At 47.4% G+C, this 22128-nt stretch overlaps 2 protein-coding genes across 5 annotated transcripts in view; one reads left to right on the forward strand and one right to left on the reverse strand.

Moving 5' to 3' along the window:
- Positions 1-2760, reverse strand: part of Nmdmc (NAD-dependent methylenetetrahydrofolate dehydrogenase) — a 61085-nt gene extending 58325 nt beyond the window's left edge. The window contains exons 1-2 of one of the 2 annotated variants that reach the window (XM_075696743.1): positions 2532-2760; positions 2270-2466 (exon numbers count right to left, since the gene is read on the reverse strand). In XM_075696743.1, coding sequence (XP_075552858.1) covers positions 2270-2466; positions 2532-2611 — 277 coding nt within the window. In that variant the 5' untranslated portion in view covers positions 2612-2760. The remainder of the gene's footprint in view (positions 1-2269; positions 2467-2531) is intronic. The other variant, XM_075696735.1, reaches the window with a different exon arrangement.
- Positions 2761-3005: 245 nt separating this feature from the next.
- LOC142585764 (PH and SEC7 domain-containing protein 1-like) overlaps positions 3006-22128 on the forward strand; it is a 472093-nt gene continuing 452970 nt past the window's right edge. The window contains exon 1 of one of the 3 annotated variants that reach the window (XM_075696783.1): positions 3006-3209. In XM_075696783.1, the coding sequence (XP_075552898.1) occupies positions 3063-3209 (147 nt within the window). In that variant the 5' untranslated portion in view covers positions 3006-3062. The remainder of the gene's footprint in view (positions 3210-22128) is intronic. The other 2 variants (XM_075696756.1, XM_075696773.1) reach the window with 2 other exon arrangements.

Genomic DNA, 22128 nt, shown 5'->3' on the forward strand with positions numbered 1-22128 from the left:
CTGAGTCAAAACATGGCTGCAGCTGCTGCATATATTGATGGGTACAAATGTAAGATGGTCACTGACCACGCCACATGCAAAGACTCTCTCTCGCTGCCCCTCTCTCAAAAAATATCCATTGGGTCATATGTCTGCACCTGATTTTATTTAATGTGGTTCAGGAAAAAGCATAAAATTGTTCTGTAGGAATATGCATATGTATAATGAAACAAATTCTTAAGAATGTTTCATTGAACAGTTCAAAACTTCTGATAATTAAAGCAGAAACCTGTGATCTCCAGGGCTGTCAATTAAAGGGGCACTAACACAAAACACTAAATTAATTTAGATGAATAAAGCATTCTTTGAAAACTCTGTCATTGTTAACTTCAAAATAATAGGTTGATTATTACAGGAGAATATGAAGGTCAGAATTTTTTTAAATTTTGCACCAAATCCCCAATGCCTGTACGTCACTGTGACCTCACGGATTTCAAAGTATTTTTTCAAATTTAGGCTGTGTTGGCTCAGGAAAAGTTCATGAAACTCGCCATGTCCAATCGTTGGCTCCTTTAGAACACAGTGTAGTCTATCTGTACTGCTCACTAGAAAAAGGCTGTTTTATTCAGATTATATGCACATTCTGTCGTGAGCTTAAATTAAATTCTATGGTTTTATGAGCGAAAACCACAATTTGATTATGAGGCATGCCAAAGTGCAGAAATGCAGATTAATTTTTTACCACCTGGGGTTCAATGTGCATGTAAATTGAAGTACACAAGCTTTCTTGCATTTCATCTTCATTGAAATGCAGCCATTGTGACCAGGATTGAACCGGTGACCTCAAGCTTAGCAGTGCCACAGCCACTGAGTTACTGCAGTGGGGGTCATGATCATAAGTAAATAGATTGCATGATCAGTCTGCTTCATAAGAAAAACAAATTAGCGAAAACCTGCACTCCCCCATGGAGCAGCCCAGACAGTGATGTTTCACCTTCTCTAATTTCGCTCAGGCAAGGCAGACAGAACTGCAAAGGCCAAGCAACCACACTAGATAACTTCTTTGGCCTCGTGTCTCACCCCAACAAATTTACATTTTGGTGGCATTTTGGCTGCCAGCAAAATCTAACTTTAGTTGGGGCAAGCCTGAGGAATAAAGCAGGTGGAATGAAGCAAGTACATGTATGATGGCATCAAATTGAAGATACAATCATTTTCAGATGATAGTGTATTGTATGCAGGGGTATCCGATGAGAAAGAGTGCTTTTTATTGGCAACTGACCTCAGCGCCTAGAAAAAGGGTGTCATTAACAGCATGTCTTTAAACATAAATAAAAGTGTACACATTAGCTTTACAAGAAAGATTAACAAAATCAGATTGTTAAGGGACACAGAGATAAAAAATAATTCCTCAGTCAAATATACTGGCGTTAGACTCTCAGAGGATGACTCTTCGTCAGAACTTGTTATTACCATATATACAAGTGCCGGGCATGTGCTTGGTTTCATGCAACAAAGTCAAGACGTGTAGGCAGTGACGTAAAAGAAGCAGCATAAAAAACATAAATTTCGTCAGTTTTGCAGTATGCCTGCCCTATATGGGATCCGTTCTTGTGGCGTGCATATTAGTGCATTGCTTTGCAGCAAGGTTTGTCCTGCGGAGATACGAGTGTTTTCTAAGTGTAATGACAGTGATTTTAAAAAAGAGCTTGGTTAGGTTGCTTTGTCTGAACGATGGAGTAGGTTGCACCTCAAACTGTTGATGAAGTTAATTTGACCTTGGCAGTAATCGTGACCAATTGACTTTAGTGCCACTTGCATATTTAGTGATCAGCCTAAAAATGGGTTGATTATAATACGTACGTAAGCGAGGTTGAAGCAAACTTCCATCAATAGAACTTCTGTAAAATATCCACTCTCTTTTTATCGAAATACCGTTTATAGCAAAATTTTTGTTTTCTCCGTTACAACAGTTCGGCAAGCATAGCTGAAGCAATAAAACGACACATACCGACCAAAAGAAATGCTAAAAATTAATTATTCTTTAAGACGTTTCTTTAAGGTGACTGTGAACAAGGCTTCCGTAGCGAAGCCGAAACGTCTTAAAGAATAATTTATTTTTAGCATTTCTTTTGGTCGGTGTCTGTCGTTTTATTGCTTCATGTTTAATCCCGACCACACGGGCTTCCGTCGAACTCTCGACTTCAGCGAGCCTAGCTCAATGATAATCCCCGTTTCCCTGACATGTAAGCTGTAAATATGATAACAATCGTAAATGATAATGACGCACCTGTTCTTTTCGCAGCTTTGATCTTGTTCTTCACATAGACTGAACTCCCTTCGTTGTCTCCAACTAAAACAGCGGTCAACTGAGGCCGCCGACCACCTCTAGTATATATGTCATCAACCGCTGTTCGAATTTCGCCTTCAATTTCACGAGCAATACGTTTTCCGTCGATGACTTCGGCTGTCCTTGATGCCTGTAACCTGAAGGAACACAACGGTTGGAACTGTGTCACGACGTAACGTCAACAAACGAAATCGGCACGTACTCAAGTGGTGTGGCCTTGTGTGCCGATCCTGAGCAGTTGCGGGCAAATTGAATAAAGCGTGGTGCCTTCAGTGAATGCATATTTCATACTAAAATCAAAATTTCACACTATAACGGCACAAAGCACGCAATCACGGTGTATTTCTAACACCGTGGCACGCTACAATAGCAAAGCTGCCTGTCTTACAGTGCAAGTGGCCATATTGAGAGAATCCATTTTGAAGCTTGCTCGGTTACCGTGGCAACGGCCTGCTGGCGATAGCGATAGCATTTCTAAAAATGTCATTTTTGTGTCAGTGAAGTAATATAATATAAGGTAGCAGGAACTATAATAACAACGTATCAAAATGTAATGTGTGTTTGTGTCTTTTATAAAGTAAAATATTGCTGCATAGTGGACTAACAAAGATAGTGAATAAAAAGAACACAAGTGGAGGTGCGCGGCTGTCGCCAGTGCGGCTCTCGAGCTCCGGCTACTGGCGAATTCAGACATCTGCCTTGCGGGGGCAGCATAGGCACATGGCTCTGGATAATGGACGACCGAGAGTTGCGGAGTGTCCAGCTAAAGAGAAGTGAATCATTCGGATTTGGAATCTCTGTTTTCGGTGGTTCTGGACTGGGACTTCCCCCCGTCATCTACGATGTGGCCGACAACTCACCGGCGGCCTTCAGCGGTCAGGTAAGCTCCCGCAGCAGCCGCCGGCGTCCGCTGCTCCAAGTTTTGGTTTCTTCCGACATCAGCGGCTTCCGACTGCGCGCTCCTTGGATGATGCTTCGCATCTCCCAGCGGCAGCGCAGCGCGAATTTCGCGAGTGAGGCCGTTTGTAGCTCATGTAAGTTTGCGCTTTTTCGCGTGCTAGAACAGCTGTGATCGCCGACTTCCCTCTCAAGAACTCGGTGATCCAGTGCATGGGCGTTGCTTGCTACCTTCGAGCCCTTCTCCGAAAGAGGGTGGTGAGCTAGATGACAGTCGCTCTGGGGTGCTTAAACGCCGTGTGGGGCCAGCTGCGTGCAGTTGCCCTCGAAGCGAGAATCGCATGTGTGCCTGAGAGCTGCGATTCTGTCAATGTTCAGTTACCGCTAAAAACAGTGCTTACTTTCATTGTTTCAAGACCGTCATGTTGCTCGTTTTATTGCTTTAAGTGTGTAGATTACGGGGCCGGTCAGCCTCGTACAGGGCATAAAAACGCATACAGCTATTGATTCATTCTGCAACTTCCCTCGAGAATAGCTCCCTTTTGTAGTTGTGTATCTCCGATGATCGGAGAGATCGTTGATCTGCAACGATCGCGGAGCGTTTGGAAAAGCCCCATTCGCTTTCAGACAGCTGGACTATGAACAGACCCGACAAGAATGTTCTGAAAGTGCGCCCGGTACAGATAGCACTGATATAGGGTCGTTTCATAGGGTCGCCTTCTAATTTACTATTTTCTGCACGGCGACGGTTGGAAAGATTACCGGCTAGCGATGAGTAACTGCGGCGTAACATTCCACGCTCGATAGCGTCTGGGGCTGCGCAACACCGGTCATAACGTCGATCAAGTGCGAAAGGAAGCGCCGCCCTGCCGTTCGGCAGGCTTGTTCGGCTTCGTCTTTCAGCGTTTATATTGTTTGCGCACTCTGTAGGGGGGGGGGGGGGGGGGGACGTTTAAACCAGCCAGAACTCGCAAACTGGCCTGCCTTCGGACACGATCGGTTACACGCTTTCAGCTTTTTCTCTTCGTATGGTCGAAGTTTTGGGCCGCGAGCTGGTCCACTTGCGGAGCTTCACCTCGCGTAGGTGTGCACAGAAGCGTAGGCGTTGTAAAGACTAGATCAGCCGGGCAAGGAGAGCGGGAGAAGCTTTATAGACGTCAGTGTAATAGCACGAGAAACTGCCCCCACCTTCAGTTTCCTCGGCTCACAGCGAACGAGAGCACCCGCCCCCGTTTTTCTCTCCTCAGCTTTTCCCAGTTGGCTGTCCAAGTCGTTCGCAGGCGGTTTGCGAGCATACATGCGTCGTGAGGGTGGACGGCGTGTTTATTGTGCCTGCTTGTCTGTGTATGCGAGCATTTCAAGGGCATCGTGGCGGCTAGGACGGCGGTGGCTTAGCTTGGGCGCCTGCAGGCATCTATTTCGCGTGACTTTGCTGCTGTTCTGAACACGAAGAAACGTTCACAAGAAGAATGACAGCGCTTCATACGTGCAGCAGGCAAGGTACCTACTCGCCATTCGTATCATGATACTGTAGAGCACTTCAGTGCCTCTTCGTGAATTAATAATAAGAAGAATAAGAATAGAAAGGTTATGATGCTTGCATCTCATAAAACTAACTCCACATACGTCAGCACTGGCAGCCTGACTAACTAATAAGGATATATCGCCTGTAACGCCTGTAACGACGAGCCACTTACGCATTATCAGCGTTCACAATGACTCAGCGCAAGGAAACCACACACAAAAATACCATCATAACGGCATTTCGGCCGCAAAGTGCTTCGGAATATCGTTTTCCGTGAGAAATGGGCATAAACAAACGATGCTCATGTGGGCTTGCGTTGTTGCAGACGGTCACATATGAGCGCGCCCCACTGTTTGGCGCACGGTTTTATGCCGCAGAAAACACTTATTTCAACCCACCTTATGCTGTTAACGCCGAACACACGGCCTGATGTAATTACTTGCTCGCGGAAATTATAATTATTTTCTTTTGGCGTCCATCTTCGTTTTAATAAGTAGTTTTTTTTTTTAATTCGTGTATAGAGATCTGAGGTGTGTTCTTAAAGTACAGTATTCTGTTAATGTATGTTGTGGCTTAACGATCGGATTTTTGTTTTTCTATATCGTTATAAGCGGACTACGCCGTATACGCGCTAGGTGCCTCTGGGATTAACGCAAATGCGCAGTGCGAAAGCGAGTGACAGTATGGACAAGAACGGCACCGAGAGCGGCGCTGCTGCGCCGGCGTTGAGAGCGCCGCATGCGAAGCAAAATTCTAATAGCGGGTGGTACCCCTCTCCCGTCTCTCGTTCGCACCGCCTTGATTGCCTCCTGCACTGCGCGTGTTTGGGCACGTTTCGTGCCGCGCGCGGTGTGTGCCTACGTGTGTGCGCGTGGACATTTCATTTGAAGGGCGATTTACAGTCTGTTTCACATTTAGGGAAACTCGGAGCGCATTGCATCGCGATGCGGCGAGCGCTTGAGTCAGGCGGCGGCAGCAGCTCGCGCAGCTGCTCGAGGGGCGGGATCTTGAACGGCGTCGTCTACTACGGCGGCGCGCGCTGGCCGCATTGTCGGGAAGCGTTCTACTGTCAGTTGCAGGGCGCCGATCTCATGGTTACTGCGTGAAATGAGCCGGTATTCTTTACTAAGCGTTGTGCGACGCCCACTGATACGCCTCGAAGGTAAGTTCATCGCTGAAAGGTGCAGGGCAGTCATAGACGACGTACTGATTCCATACATTCTTGACGGCCCGTTTCTGGAAGGCGACTGTATATTCTAACGCGATAGGTCGCCGATCCACACTGCTCCTGTTGTGCAAGAACTGCCGGAAGAGCGCGCAGTCACTCTCTTGGAGTGGCCGCCTCAATCCCCGCGCGCCAACATCATTTAAAATGTCTGGGGCTCGTTGAAAGTATCACTGGCGCAACATCCCCTCTATCAGTCGCCCCCGAGGATAGGCTTCGATCCACCATTGTCAGCGACTGAGACGTGTTGCGAATGAAGACATCCCTGATCAAGTCATTCTACACTTCACTGCCTTCCAGGCTGAGCGCTGTCATCGCTGCCGCTGGGGACATGACGAGATACTAACTGAAGTTCCGAGCATGGCGTGTCCGATTCACCGCCGGCGGGCAGGGTCTGCCCGGTGTAGTGAATGATTGTCGAGAAAAATCACTTCCGGCTCATTGTCTTAACCTAAACATTTCTTTAATCGTATCCGTTTGTTTCATCGTGTTCGACCCCCATAGTTATCATTGTTGAGTGCTTTGTTTTGCTTTCGAGTCAAACAAAGACTGAGCACGTTCCGCGCACATCTTGGTGCGTCTTGTCACTGCTTATTACGGTAGCACACACAGTGAAGAAATATACGTGCACGCGCTCAGTACCCCGGCCTTTCGAAAGAACAAACGAAGGATGCTGTCAAAAGAAGTTTGTGGAACTCCATTATCGCCAATGCCTTCATTGCCTCGGAGTTTGTTTCGCACAACGTTTAGTAAAGAATATAAGCTCAGCTCCCGCAGTACCGATGAAATCGGTGCACTGCCCCTGACAGTAGCACGTTTCCCGACAATGCGGCCAGCGCGCGCCGCCGTAGCAGACGACGCAGATCACGACTCCGCCCCTCGAGCGTCTGCGCCTGCTCGAGCTGCTGCCACCGCACGACTCCATTGCTTGCCGCATCGCGATGCAATACGTTCCGAGTTTTCCCCTAAGTGTGAAACAGACTGTACACGCTTCTATTTGCCTTTAAGAAGATCGATACGATTGACGATTATTTTTATGGCTGCAAAAGGGCAGCGTCTGTTTAACCGTGTAAGTGACGCTGAGCAGGTAATTGTAAACGACATCGTATGTGCCGCTGGAAAAATCGTCAGCACATATACGATGCGGCACATACGAGCTAAAGTCATTTTTGCAGTGTCTCACAATGTTTGCTACAAATCCGTGTTGTCTCTGATGGCGACAACGGACTTCCATCGACACTGTGCGGAAATAAAAAAAAATATATCGCTGCATAGCACAAGTACGACATGCGCACACAACTTTAACTAGTACGTCCCCTACAATATGGAATAGAGGCAGCAATGTAGACAGCTTGGCCATTTTTTAACAGTGCCCAAGAGACGGAAGTTGAAAGTATTAGTAATCATTCCTGCTTCAGCAATGCCGTCGCGACCAAGACGCGGGCGTGTATCGTCCAGTAAGTCGATCGAGCGATGCAGTGGTGAAGCGGGAATGAACTCCGGTCATGTTCAATGCATCGTGCATGTATTCAATTTCTCGGCACGCGTGAACTTCGGCCACTGCTAGCGCATACAACAGAAGTGGTTTCCATTTTTTGGCAGCGCACACACAAACGAAACACGAGAAAGAAGACAAGACAAGCGCTCGTCGAACAACTCAAAGTTTTTATATGAATAAAAGAATTATGTACCGAGTAATTTTTAAATTCATGTGGGTTACATATAAAAACCGTCATACACTCAGGAGTGATTAATGAACGCGCTCGCTTCGTTTGCCAGTTGTTTACTTCACTTGGCGCACCGCAGTAATCCATGTCTGTCGTCTGCTTTTTTCGTACCATTTTCTTGTGAATCGGCAGAATTTCACTGGTGGCATCAACCCTTTCGTGTTTACATTGCTGTCGTGACAGTAAACAACGCAATAATAATTTCCGGTCATCCGAAGAGGCGCCGTCGCAAACAAGAGACGTTTCGCGCGCAGCGCGAACTGAATAAGGGAAGCGGCGGCGGAAACCTACACCCGTTGGAGATGAAATCGTTCCGCCAGGGGAGAAACGAGTGCTGGCGTCTAGGATGAAACTTGGCGTGCGGTCGTCTATAGTGTCATTCGCAATTTTTTGTCTCGGGCCTTTGCGCTCTTTTCATGTGCAACGTACAGATGCTATAACTGTCAATTAGAAAATAGGTCGCACTGTAAAGCAGAGCGTAAGCCTAGTTTTCTAAAGGCTGTGCGGGCCTCGAATTGCTTACAAACGCCCTAATATACCGTTGGCCGGCACCAGACGCGTACGTCACGTTGAGTTCTGCTTGCTTTTGCTGTGAAGCGTTCTTTGCCTCATTCTTGGCACTTTGCATTAGGTAGGTCGGGTCCCGTCTCACCTCGCTTTAATAAAAAGAAAATAATGTGTGCCCGCCGGTGGAATCGAACCTTTGCTGCTGAGTACAGCAACCCGGTGCTCTAACCGTGCACTAGGCCACGGTCACACGCATACCTCTCTCATTCCAGAGGCAGCCAGCTCTTTGTGCAACTGTCTTGTCTTCTTTCCTTGTGACAACTCGCGCATTGAAGCGCCGTGTTTGACTGCACTATCTCCGAGACCTTCCCCAACACTTTCCTAGTAGCCATTTGCGTAGAAACTGTGCGACGTTGTGCCAATTTCATGATCGCCCAAGTTAGTCATGTTTTAACGTTTCTTCGCCGGAGTGCAAATGCCGTCGTCGTTTTAATATACACCACATGACATAGCCATTGTACTTCGTAAAATTGATGGTATAACACGTAGTTGCTCATGGCGTCAGAATTCGTGATTCTCTCGCCTACGCTCGTAAGATTGCGTCGAACCGCCGGCGTAGATATCATGCCCGTGTTGCCATACGATTGTCTTCGACGTGGTAGTCGTCGTGCTGCTGTCGTCACACACACACGTTGGCGGTCCACACGCACAACTACGGAATTTACACAAACACGTTGGTTCATCTGGTAATGGTTTGCGAACCCCAAACATACTGGATAGCCAGATGCCCGCAAAAATTCATTCGCATCACATCGACTCCCATAGTGCGTGGGATCTGCAAGTTTTTGTTTTAGCTCCTCTTTCTGATTCCAGCAGTAAATACTTTTGACTCACGTTTGATATACACTTTAGATCGTTTTGTAAGCGGGAATAAAACAAATCAGTGGGAACCTGAAACTGTGGAGTGGATACGCTTAAGCAATAAGCTGGCTCAAGCAGCTTATTCGTCGTCATGGTAGATCGCTCCGGAACAGTATTTAAAAATTTTCACTACGCAAAATTTAGTATCACTTTACGTTTGCTGCAGTTACAGGCCCAACAGGAGCACTGTCAGCTAGCAGCAGAAATGAGCGACACCGCTCGGGAGCTGTGGATTCGGACAACAGGAATCCTTCAACGTACTTAAATTGTTGGCGGCTTTGGGGTCGTTGCCTAAGCGCCTAGTGCACACCGACATATACGTATAGCAGGAATAACTACGAAGCAGTAGGCTGCAGAGAAAGATGCTGTGCTCTCGTTGGTGCCGATATTATTTACGATGGTACCACATGTCCTTCTCAAATGGCGTTTTTCTTGCTGGTACTGAAATTTGAAGCGTGCTGTATTTCACGATGACACGCTGCTCGATGGAAAGAAATTTATGAACGATGTGTCTGTCTATTTGAGCCGCGCCGCTGCTGAGATCTTGAAAATAGCTAAGTGTCGATGACATGTGACCCAACCGATCATGTGATCGACGGAGGTGTGAAATTTCAGCCATACCGAAACGAACACTGGTGGTGAAAGCAGAGGAAATGGACCGATACATGGCGCGGTCATATAGACCTAAGGAGCTCGGAGCTTTTTCTTGAAGTTAAACCATACTTCGTGGGGGTAACGCTGAGTAGCAGATGATATTTACCTAAGTGTGTTTTAATTGATATCTAGCGTGCTGAATTATAAAGAGGGCATATTTTTGCCGCGGTGAGCTCCTAGAAAATATCAATATTTTTATCCGCAGACGAGAACTGTGCATCTTCGCTATGCTTGCTTTGCGGCGTTCTGCGCGTGTACTGGAAGGCCTTAAGCGACAAAAATAGCACTCCACCTGTCAGTCGTAATAATAAAGAAGTAGCCTGCATTGATTGTACTGCTCAGTCACTTAGTGTGATTCATTGCTTGATCCTTCATTTCGTTGTTTGATCGCTCGATTGTTTTGTATTTTTGTTCTCTTCGCATACGCAATGGTTCGCGTTTCCCGGTGTATATATAATTTAAATTTTCTTAATAGTCTGTACTCGCTTGTCTCTCCTTTTGCTCCCTACCGTTTACTTTTTTTTCGCGTTGTTTTGTTTCTTTCACACCAACGTACCAGCTCCTCTCATCAAAGTTCACATCCACCTGAAGTCAGCACGGGGCTAAATGGAGCTTTTATGGGTTCCCTTTAAAACTTCGTGCTACTTTCAATAGATGCAAACTTTATTCCGTTTCATGAAACTTTCTCACTTTATGGATTTGCACGGGTTCCATCTGTTTAATGAGTAGCGAGTTTTTAAAATAGCGGACGTCAAGCAGATTAACGTAGCCAAGAAGTAGTGTCGATGACACTGCGCATGCGCAGAACCCTAACTCAGTTTTTGTTTAGCCCGGGCGGATAACTCACAAGCTTTGCGTTCGCTACTTCTATGGCTGTCTCTACTTGAAGCGCTTCGAGTTCTCGTTAGATGATGATACCTGGCATGGACAGCTCTAAATGGAGCGGACGATCCGAATATTTCCTCTAGAAATCCCCATTCGACAGTGTCAACTACAATATTCGTATGGGGAGGTTTCTACATTTTCTGATCGGATGGGATGAATATAATGTATTCTTGCTCCAAATTTAATGACGTACTATTTAAGTATACCACTTTTCGATTTAAAAAATGACATAATATAACATCACTGTTTGTATTGTATTCAGCGCGTTTTATTCCAGCGATAGCAGGCCGTCAGCACGAAGAACCGAAGAAAGAAAAGCCAAGCGTAGCAAACCAGGTGTAGTGAGGATTGATTGAAATATTTTATTTCTCAAAGGATAGATGGCGAACTCGAGTCCGATCCCCTGGGCCGGAAAAAGTCAATTTCAACCGCGAAGCTTGCTTCCCGCATTATGGTGCCTCGATGTGAGCGCCCGGTAAAAGCGTGGTATCGAGGCACCCTATCCCATATATGGTTTTCCACGGTGGCCTCGTTGCTCATATGGACTGTGGCCTGGATTCCAACTTTTATGAAAAGTCCTCCACCTCATGGATTCCCGAGAAGCCATCTGTCTTACTCAACACACTTTTGTGGCACTAAATAACTTCGCTCGGAGATCTGGATGATCTTTTTGCCCTGAGAAAGGTACATATCTATCATTGAAGGGCGACTACAAGGATTATACCGTGTTTCCGTAGTACCTTGTAGCACTGTGGCAGTTACAGGCTTCTTCGACCAATTAGGAGGGCGAACACACCTTCAATGTGTCCTTCCGTGCCCTGTCGTTCGACGAGCGCAGGCGCAGGCGGCGGCATCTACGAACACAGTGCAACTGTGTAACGAGATTATCTGTCTTGAAAGCAGTGGTAGAAAATCCGATCCATATTCGCAGACACCAAAAAGGTCTTGAAGATATTTCGAGATAGAGAGGAGAAGGAGGGTTGCAGTGACAGCGGAAGCGGAAAACTCGGGGTGAGCACTCGGCAAGTGTCGCACATTCCGTGATGGTGACGCCACCTCCTGATCCCCCTTGTGACATCCACTTGTACACGGTGCACTCGTTGACGTTCGTGTAAGTGCGGCCGTTTTCTTAATTATAATTCGTGCGCGTTTACCGCACTCCTTCCGCGCTGTTTCAAGCGTGTTCAACGCCGACTGTTTCGTTCCTTTTGCGTAAAAGAGCAGCTTGGAACGATACGACACAAGCGAGATGGCGGACGCCATTTGCGCGAAGGACGAAGCACTACCCAGGAGGGTGTCCTCGGCGGTGTTGTGGCTCTGCAGACGTGTCAATTTAACCACTGTTAAAGCAATTAATTGTTTGTACCTTTTCAATTCAAATTAGTGTCCATGCCGCAGCCTTGCGTTCATTGTTTCGTTCTTTGCGCGATTTCATTCGAACAAGTGGCGAACTCTAGTTTCAGTATATCATAGAGCCCGAGTAAATGTTTGTTCACAATGGAAGCAAAATCGCGCAATAAACCACAGCTGCGACTTGCGGAGACGCTTCCATGTAAACACCTGCCGACAAGGCCACTTGTCAGGGCCATGTAGTCAAGCAACGGCTCACAACTGTGGCACTACATCTCGCTGCTCAAGAATCTGCGCTCGTGAGTACCGTAGCCTTGGCGCTGATGCGAGGAACTGCTGAAACAGAGTACGGTATCTCGGTTTTAGAGACGTCGTGCTCTCGGCGGCGAGAAGCAAGCGACGTACTCGTCGGGGGCTATTTTGACTTCTGCGCTGTTTATGATTTCCTTAGTCCACTGCATATGGTCTTGATTTTAACGAGGGGAGAAAGAAAAGTGCAACATTTTTATTTTCTCTCCCTATGGTGGCCGCCGTGTGATGTTCTTTTTTTTGTTTTATCGCTTCCGATTTCATTGTCCACTGAATTGAATTATTTTAACCTCTGAATGTTTCCTTATTGATTTCAGAGATAATTTTTTCTTGTAACCTCACTTCCAGCGGTGCAGATGAGTACTGATTTAGCCGATCTCACGCAATAAAATCCCCCCCCCCCCCTCAGTATCACCGTTGCTGCATGCCTTTGAAGCAGAGCCGGACGCAGTTGCAAGCGTAGCATACTGTCTATGCCCTTAGTATGGGATCTCAAACTCAAGTTAGGCGTCGGGACGTATATTCATAGAAGATGGGTGGGAATGGGGAAGGTTGCAGTAGGGCTGCAAAACGATGCTTGTCACTGACTGCGCATTGGATTACCTGTGCGTTTCTCGCCTTTCACCCTTGAAATTCCATTCTCCTCTTCGGTTTCATGTCATGACGTACTTTCTTCATTCAGTAAAACTTTGTGATTTGCTACATGAGCGCTTGAATGGTTTACGTATGTACATGCTTATTTTTGCTAAATAAAAAAGAAACATTAAGTTGAGGGAGAGAACTTTGAAGAGTACGCCCTGGGTGTGGCTACCGAAGGCAAAAACGTGAGCACAGCAGTTAGTGTTCATTCTTTGGTCTAATCAAGTAATTTACAATCAATCAATAAATCATCATCCCGAGTATACTCCTGTAGAAACGCTGAGCAGCTTTATCTTCTGATGTTTTTCCGAGCATGCTTGGACGTCCAGAAGCGTGCCTATTTACTAAGACGGGCGATGCTGACTGTGCCTTGTGGACCTCCTTTGTGCAGCCATTTCGCCTGCACCGTGGCGTGTCGAGGCGCAGTGCGAGAAAAGAATAAGAAACAGAAAAAGTACAATGCAAATGCATAGAAAAGTCGAAACCTGTACATAGGGTTTATCCTTCCGTTTTCCTCCGCCATCACCTTTTTCGGCGCCGAGCAAGCGTCAAAATAGTTAGTCTCTTTGGTATTGAGCGAGTTATAGTATAGGGCAGCCACGCACGACAATGAGAAAATGACTGACTTGACAGTACAAGATGGGCGTCAACTAAGCAAACGTTAAAAAAAGAAAGAAAAAAGAAGTATACTGTTGTGCACGTCGGGCTGCGGCCTTCATCGCGGACGGAGCCTGCCAATGCCACTGTGCGCGCACCGCAGTGGGACCTCTTTCTCGCTCGGCAAGCATCTCTGCCATGGGATGAGTCTCGTCCGTGTTGCCGTCAGCCTCTGTGCAGCGCGCTGCGTCAGTCTCTAATTGAGCCGTCCCTTTTGGCCGGACGGACGTGGCGGGCGACGTGCACTGTGGTTCTGACGGGCGGCAGTGGTGGAGGGGACAGCGGTGGCTCCGCGGGTACAGCGTGACGGCACCCAAGGCCCGCTGTAGGCTCGTTTTGCTCCATTTGCACGCGAATGCGCTGCTTCTTCGCGAATCGAGCTGGACGAGGGGTGTAGGCGGTGCGCAGCCATGCCTCCTCACCCCCCACCCCTCGCCCTCATTCATAATTTGACACGTCAAAATACACGAGCGGATCACTTTACTACCGAGTCATGCTTGTGGCGCGTACCGAACACGCGTCTCTCTACCGAGCTTATTTTTCTTTTCTCATCGTATCGAACACGCGTCTCTCTACCGAGCTTCTTTTTTCTTCTTATTTATTCGTCTTTCTGAAGCAAGAATCCGCCACGCTGTCGCCACGTTGGCGATATGGTGAAATAAAAGGACGTGGGGTTGGAAGAAATATCTTGGATACGTGCTATATGTGCAAAGAACTAGAGGAAGCGCCTTTCTGGTGTCGATCGATCGATCAATCAATCAATCAATCAATCAATCAATCAATCAATCAATCAATCAATCAATCTCAGCATTATCAATGGAGATAACAGAACCTTACCGTTTTGTTTTCTTGTTTCCATAGAATGCAGCAGAATTACTATAATAACGTCATCGTGCAGTCAGTTCACAGCTGCTATGCTGATTTCAGTCAGATCATGGTGTCGGTCATGCGTAGAACGTAAGGGTTAAACCATCCGTTGCCGACGCCATATAGGCATGCGTGTGTTTCATCGGAATGTTCTCACGAACAATATTAATCACCGGGAAGCACTACCCGATTAGCGACAGAGCAACGTAGTGGATGTTATGACCGTCGCGCGACTACACGGCGGTGCGATAGCTGGCTCATACAGTATAGTTATAACCGCGGCGAGCTCCTCGGCCATTGCGGCCGCATGATGAATAAGAAGGCGCGTATTCCTGTCTGTGACCATTCATTGTTCTATTGTTTCCAGCAACTTGGTCTATGTACTTAGTGTTTGCCGTGTAAGCGGTGTAGTTGATTAACATGTGCTATTCTGGTTGGCAGCTAACATTAAGTATGTTAATGTGTGCTTCTCACGTTGCACAGTCAGTAATGATGTTACTGCTCGTGAGGGTGCCTCTCTTGCGCAAGTACCGCCAAAGGAATGAGAGAAGATCCCCGTTCTCGGGAATTTGTTCGCAGCTTGCGTAATTATAAGGGTACGCTTCCGACGATTTAGCTTTGTCCTCGCTATGGCCCGTAATATTTCGCTCATTTGTGCTACGGTTTGCATAGGTGCTTATTGTTTAAAGAGTCAAAGGTGGTCGGTTAGGTAAAGGTTATCGACAGTTTTGCTAATTAGTTATTGTGGCGCAACTTATTGGCTGTACCTTTCGTTGACGCTTTCTTAATCGATTTTCTCCTTCAGTACACGTACATGTAATTTTATGGGTGCCTCTTAACTATGGGGTAGCCTGTGCTGGTCAGCTCGTTAACATAAATGCTACAAACACACCCAAGCGCTTTTGGACGATGTGCTTATTAAATAAGTGTGCCGTTGTATGGACATTTGTGAACAAACGACGCTTGAACAGATAACTATGTCGCCGTTTGACCGCAAATTGGACTAGTGCAAGTTTAAGAGAACATTTAAGACCCTGTTGGGTGACCTTGTTGCTCTTTCGTAACTTTTTGGAGCAGACTTAATTATTTCGGGCAATCTCTGAATTGGGCAGGCGGATCACACACCGAGAAAATACAGCTGCCATATTCGTGATGGGTCTGTTTTGAAGGCACTCGCTCTGAAGCGACGTTTTCTTCGAGTGCTGCTACTGCACAGCTGTATAGCGATGTCCTCTCTTATGCCACGGCAGGAAAAGGAAACAGTAATAAATAAAGTAAGGAGAAAAGAAATTAAGGACGCAGACGTAAGCAACTGACCAGTGCTGTTGTTGGTAAAGTATGGTCTCGCAGGCCTATACGCGCAGCGACTTAGATGTGATTTTCAAGACATGCTGCTTGTGGATAAAATTTATTGGGAACTTGTTATGTTAGTGCTTTGGAATACTTTCGTGTTGTCCGGATAGGTGCCCTTACTGTTTCATGGAAACAAGCAAAGTTCAGTTGTTTCGAGTTTTCTATATGGAGTATCGAATAATTGAACCAGATTGGGGACCTGCTGTTGATAATAAGTTATGAGCACGGGCTGTTACTTGTTATACCAGCACAGGTGTTCAAGCTGCAAAACACGTGCCGCCGACGCTCCAAACACGCGCACGCCTGCTGCTGCAGGCGCGGAGAACAAAACATGAAATCGGCACGACCAAAGTGCACTGGGAGGATAGTGCCGTTGTTGCAATGATGGGCTGTGGTGTAGGCGGGTGAGAACAGCAGGTATGCGCGGACACGCGCTGGAGAGTTTCGGTGCTGGAACCCTGACCTGACCCGAACCGCGCACACGCGAGAAGAGCACACTGCATGCACTGTAGGCGGGTTTCACTTGCAGCCGATATCCTGTGTGTTGTATGACCCCATCGGAGCCGTCTCCACGTCTCAGGCTGAACTTGACATACCTTGAAGCGCTCTTTACCGCGGACCATTCCCTCGCTTTATTGAAAGGTTCATCCAGGCTCTACTACTCGCTTGGAGCGCCCGTACGGGACGGCAGGTTGTTTTAATACCATCCTTCACGATCCCTTATTCGGAGATGCCGTAGTTGAACGCAGTAGGCACGTCTGACTTAAAGGCGGTCAATTTAGCATGCCATATGAATGCGTTCTAGAAGGATAAGGATTATACGCCAGCACAGGAAATTATTTGCACGCGGGAAGACCCTTTACGATTGCTATACAAAACCTTCGTGTACTCGGACCGAGTACAAAGTTGTCACTATGGCTGCGTCAGTCACACTCCCGTGGCCTCGCCGTATAGATTCATGCTAAATTTGGCGCTGCAGTAATTTGCCCATTATTTCTTGTTGGCGCGTGCATTGAGGCACCCTGTTGTCCGCCGCGAAATTCATGGGCTGCACTGCGTCCATGTGACGTGACTGAATTCGTTGAGAAATCACACTGCGCCTTCTTTTCCATTGTAATTTTTGGTCATTCCTGTTTACTGGGATCCTCGCAACCTCTCTTTAGAGCAGTTCTGCGTGTTACACTCAGAACTAATTAATTTCTAAATTTGCTGCGCGTAAGGAAATCTCGCCACTTTCGAGTACGTGTTTTCTATGTATCTAGCTAGTATAGGAGATGATATTTGGGCTGTAGCGCTCATAATAGAGAGTTTTAGAATTGGGGGCGCAAGGCACTGGGCCCCCAAGCTGCGTTGCGTCGGTTGCTCTTGGGTTTAGATGAGCAGCAGAGTTTGAGGATTGGGTCGAATGCAGACAGCGTTGGGTTGAGCGCTCGGGACGCCGCAGTGTGAAAAATAGAAAGGTGCTTGAAAGCAAAAAAAAAAAAAAGGAACCTTTTTTCTTACAAGTGAAAACGAACAGAATGCATATTTTTGAGCAAAAAGAGCGAACAATGTAAAAAACGTAATAACTGTGTTAGTACCGGTTAGTATTACGAATTAAGTGTGCGATTCTAAGCCAAGCAAAGCCAATCGAAGCGAAGTGCTCTTAGTTGGTGTTTTCTTGTGTCGCGCTGCGAAAAAACTGTGAGTTCACCCGCGTGAAATGGCGAAAATCAGTTCAAGTAAATAAAGTTTGCTCTGCGACCATCTGCTGTACGTCATCACTGTCATCCGCGAGGGCGGCCCAAGACGGCTTGGGGGCCCACGCTAGTTGTCGGTTTTTGGGTCTTGGGTTAACGCGAACGCAAGAACCCAAGACTGGCTTGGGTTCTGCGCATGCGCACTTGTGGCGCGCAATTTTCTTGGGTCCCCAAGCCGCTTGGGCCCCCAATTCTAAAACTCTCTAATGTGTGATCGTTTTTGATATTTTGAACAAATTTTTGTTTGTCGTGTTCCTGAAAACAGTCTAATTGTATTAACTAATGGCTAAATTAGTCTAATTGTCATACGGCGAACTTGCAATGGGCAAATAGCTTCGAGAGGGTTGAAGACAAATACGATATCAAGATGTGCCGGCCATCATGCTCATGGCTTAGCTGCCGTACTGACAGCGTATGCATGCGAGTATAGATATGAAACTATGGACAGCACCATTTTAATGAGCCTTTTTGTTTGTCCTCCAGTACATAAGGATTTATTAATATACAGCCGGCGTCAAAAGATTACGGACCATGAAATCCAAGAAAAAAATATTGTTCCGCCGCCTATAGGCACGCAGCATATTATAGTGATTTCCAGCGTACTAGTGCGGTGCCAACGAATATACCTATGGTTTTGTCTGGTTTTACTGGCTATATATATATATATATATATGTGCTCGTAAACGGCTTGCAAATTGAACGTTTTCTCATACTGCGGTCCGTAATTTTTAAGCCGACTGTAGGCACCTTTTCACAATATTTCCACGCGCGCGTTTTACATTTGGCCGTCGATAGCTTTGACAAAATTATCATTGTTGTCGCTCTCGTGCAAGTCGCGCTTGCTCTATCAGAAGCTTTGTGAACTTCTTCGTCAAGTCGGCGTTTCGACAGACATGCAAACTATATTATACGCAAATAATGTAGTGTATTTTCGAATCTGCACGAGCACCACCGTCTGCTGTGGTATTACGAGAGCGTATGCTCGAATAGCGTACATGAGCAGTGGGATTCAATTCGACAACCGTTGGCCATGCTAAACTGTGTATCGTTGTCACTATGGGTGTTGCTTTGACTCCCGCAGGGGCACGATAACTTCGTGACTATGCGCTCCCCGATGCACTTGGAAATCGCGAAAGTACGTATCATTGAAAACTAAGGGAGCAGAGGCGGCCTTACGGACTGCCGAAGCAAAAACGTGAGAGCTAATCGGACCAGCCGACGACCGTACTCGCAAAATGGAATAGTTTGGATTCATTCTATGCCAAACGCGCCGAGTGTGAAACCAAGCCTCTGCGGTAACTTCGAAAAAGAGGCAGTATACGTCAGAGATATTTTCAGGTAAATGCACTTCCAAATGTTTAGGTCTCTCTCTCTCTCTGATTTTTTTTTCGTGGTTTGAATGCCATCTGATTCCACTAGGATAGCGCCTACAGGACAGCAGTATATAGAACCTGCAAGAGGCGGCGGCGCATCTTAGTAGCCGTTCGAACACCCACCTCTTCGTCAACATGTATGCGCCACACGTGCGCTCCGATAAAGCGAGGCATTTTCGTATACACGCTCGCGATGTAGTTTCGGTGAGAGGAGATGCCGAAGAGGATCGGTAATTATTATCGCGTGACGGATCGACCGGAGAGAAAGCGCTTGCGGCCAGTCTAAGCCAGACCACGGCGTCCTCATTCCGCCAGGTGACAACTGCTCGGGGCACAGGACTGGCGGAGGCAAAGGACAAACAAACAAACGGCCAGGCGGAAGAGGTAGTCGCTCCTCGTTGGGCCCCGTCGCCAGAAGCCCATTCGCTACTGTCTCTCCTTCCCCGTGCGTCTTTGTTTATGCCTCGCGCTGCCCGAAAGTCGCCCATTGTGCGCGCTCGCCGCGGCCTTGCAGACGCCCGAAGGATATGGGGCGACGAACCGGTGGGTCCGGCAGCGCGGATGCGACGACGACTGTGGAGAAAGTGATAGCCGGGCCTTCGGGGCGCGCGAGCGATATGCGGAATCGATAGGCGCCGCTCGCGCGCCACTTGTGCGGCGGCGTGAACGTGTGTGCTCTCGCTTTTCGTCGGCGCTGTGGCAGTACTGCGCGGAACCCGGGCACCGCTCTAGTTTATTTTTGCTTGGTTTCTTTATTACTAGCGTTGCGTGGCCGTCGTCATTCCCTTTCAGGTTACGCCTCAGTTTGCCTTGAAATGTGTGTCACAATCGCGTTCGTCTGCTGCGGTGCCTCCGTGTATTATATATACTACGCCCCGGTGCAGGCGCGGTGTTGCTTTTGAAAGGCGAAACCGTCTTCTTCGGTTCGTTCCACTCGCTCGCTTATTTTTTCGTGCGAGCGTTAATGGCGTTTCGTTGTTTTTGCGTTGTCAGGGCGCTAATGGTGTCGTCGCCTTGTCTGTTCGCCCGGGAGCGCTGCCGGCTGGCTGCCTTGGCCGGCATTTACTGTCGTCGTTCGCGGCTCGCTTCGTATAATGCGCGTTCGCAGAAGGCGCGGAAGCGAGCTTTCTCGTTTCCGAAGATATTTTCTCTCTCTCTTTTACGACCACCGCGAGTGTGCAGTTTAGTCTTGACCGAAATATCGCGCCCAGTGCTCTGTCGCGTGTTTGTCAGTAAATTGAGGCTTACGCGATGAAGGATGTTCCGACATTGTTGGTTCATTTGCGCAGGCTTTTGCACCTGGTCCGCCCTGGTCGCCCTTGTTTTTGTTCATTTTTCTGCTCCTATATCTTTGCGCTTGCGCAATGGGAGCCCCTGATTTTCATATCTTGTGGTCATCATATCTACCACTTGCTGCTATACTTTTATACACTGCCAGGTGCCGCGGCTTACAATGGACCACAATGTATGCGGTTTGTGACCGTTGGTTCAACGGAATGGTTGAATGGAAAGCTTCCAGGTACACATTTCTTAAGTTGTAATATTGTATATTAACCCTTCTGCAATTTCAAAACGGCCCCTTTTACCATGAGAGGAAGCTTGGTGTAAGCCCAGACGTAAGAACGAAGTAGGATGGAAGCACCGCGCCATAACTTCCCCCAATGGACTGCCGTGGCGTGATGGATATTGACAGCGTCTACTTGAGTATAGTAAATTGTTTATCGGCAAAGGAGGACTACGTTACCATTCTTAGAGAACCAAACACTATGCCGATAAAAAAACTTGAGAACTACTTCTGTGCGAAAACGGCCCAACTAGGAGAAAACTGGTACTTTGAAATTCGCACTGTAAGCATACTTGTGTGTTACATTCAAAAGTACACAACGGAGCCAGATGCCTTGGGATGCCGGCGGGGCCTCCACCGGCAACTCCGGACAACTGGACGCACGATCACCTGCTGGGTAATTTGATATGGCGCATCTCTAATTGCACTTCTGCATATGTTTTTACTTCCTTACCCGCCGTAAGGAACAGGCTTTTGTTGGAGTTGATCAATACGCTCGCTGCGCTCTCAGAAAAGAGAGAGAGAGCATCCACATGGAACAACTGTTGCACTTTTGTTACTTTTAGGAACCAGCGGCGATTGGATGGTATATACACGTGAGTCCGGTCTCCGTGCTGTTTTCTGGGCAGTTACTGCTCGCGCAATGGTGGCAGTCTCTGATTGCAGACTGTTTTCCTTCATGGTTGGGAAAAGTGTGCAGGAATAATCCCTCTGGATGAAAGCCCACCGTCGAACTCTTCAGTGGTGTCGCTTCCGTTTGTGTCGCACGGTTACGTTTTAGCGGCGCGAGGCGACGGCTCTATTATTGCGGCGACGTGCACAGAGAAGTTCGTCTCCGCGCTTTCGCAGTCATGAGGCTTCATTCTGCAGCAAACTTTTTATTGCTGCACGGAACAGAGCCCTGTTGTCGCATGCTTTACCAGAGCAGATCTTGCGTGTTTCTTCTGGTCGTTGCGGGGCAGCTTTACTCCAGTTGCGGTACTCGGCTGACGATGTGCCTAATTCAAGGGGCTGTGAGAACTTGCGTGGCAGATTGTTAGGTTGCTTTGTGAGATAGTCAGCCTCAATTGGAGCTGTGCGCGATATTGAAAGCTGTGGACACAAAGCTGGTTGTTGTTCCGCGAGCGCAGCCTGCATGGGCACCGACATCTTGGTTGCTGTTTGTATTCAAAACAAACCGCCGTGGTGAGAATCGCTGCGACGATTTTTTCTTTTTAATGAAAAGCTTGTGACGCACTTTGAAAAAGATTGTCGCGGGCTCTTTCCACCAACTTGCTATGCTGTCATTTTTTTTTTCCGTCTCGTGTTATGTGTATCTCGTTCACTATGACACATGAACGAGTTATCGACGTTTCTTTGAAATCTGTGGCACATGAAGAAATCGCAGTATTAGTTTACAACTTTGCATTGTGATAACGGCAAGTGCTGAGCCGGTGCTGTGTTGTCTCTGGAAGTTAAGAGCGCAGCCGCCTTCAGTTTCCACACTGTCAGTAACGCCAGATCGAAACAATTTCCTCGTTCATTTTGGCGCGACGATTGTGTGGCTGGCGGGATGTCTGATTGCAGCATCCATGCATCGAATCAGATGGGGATATTACATCAAGGCA

Source organism: Dermacentor variabilis, chromosome 1 (assembly GCF_050947875.1).
Source record: "Dermacentor variabilis isolate Ectoservices chromosome 1, ASM5094787v1, whole genome shotgun sequence".
Taxonomy (NCBI): Eukaryota; Metazoa; Arthropoda; class Arachnida; order Ixodida; family Ixodidae; genus Dermacentor; species Dermacentor variabilis.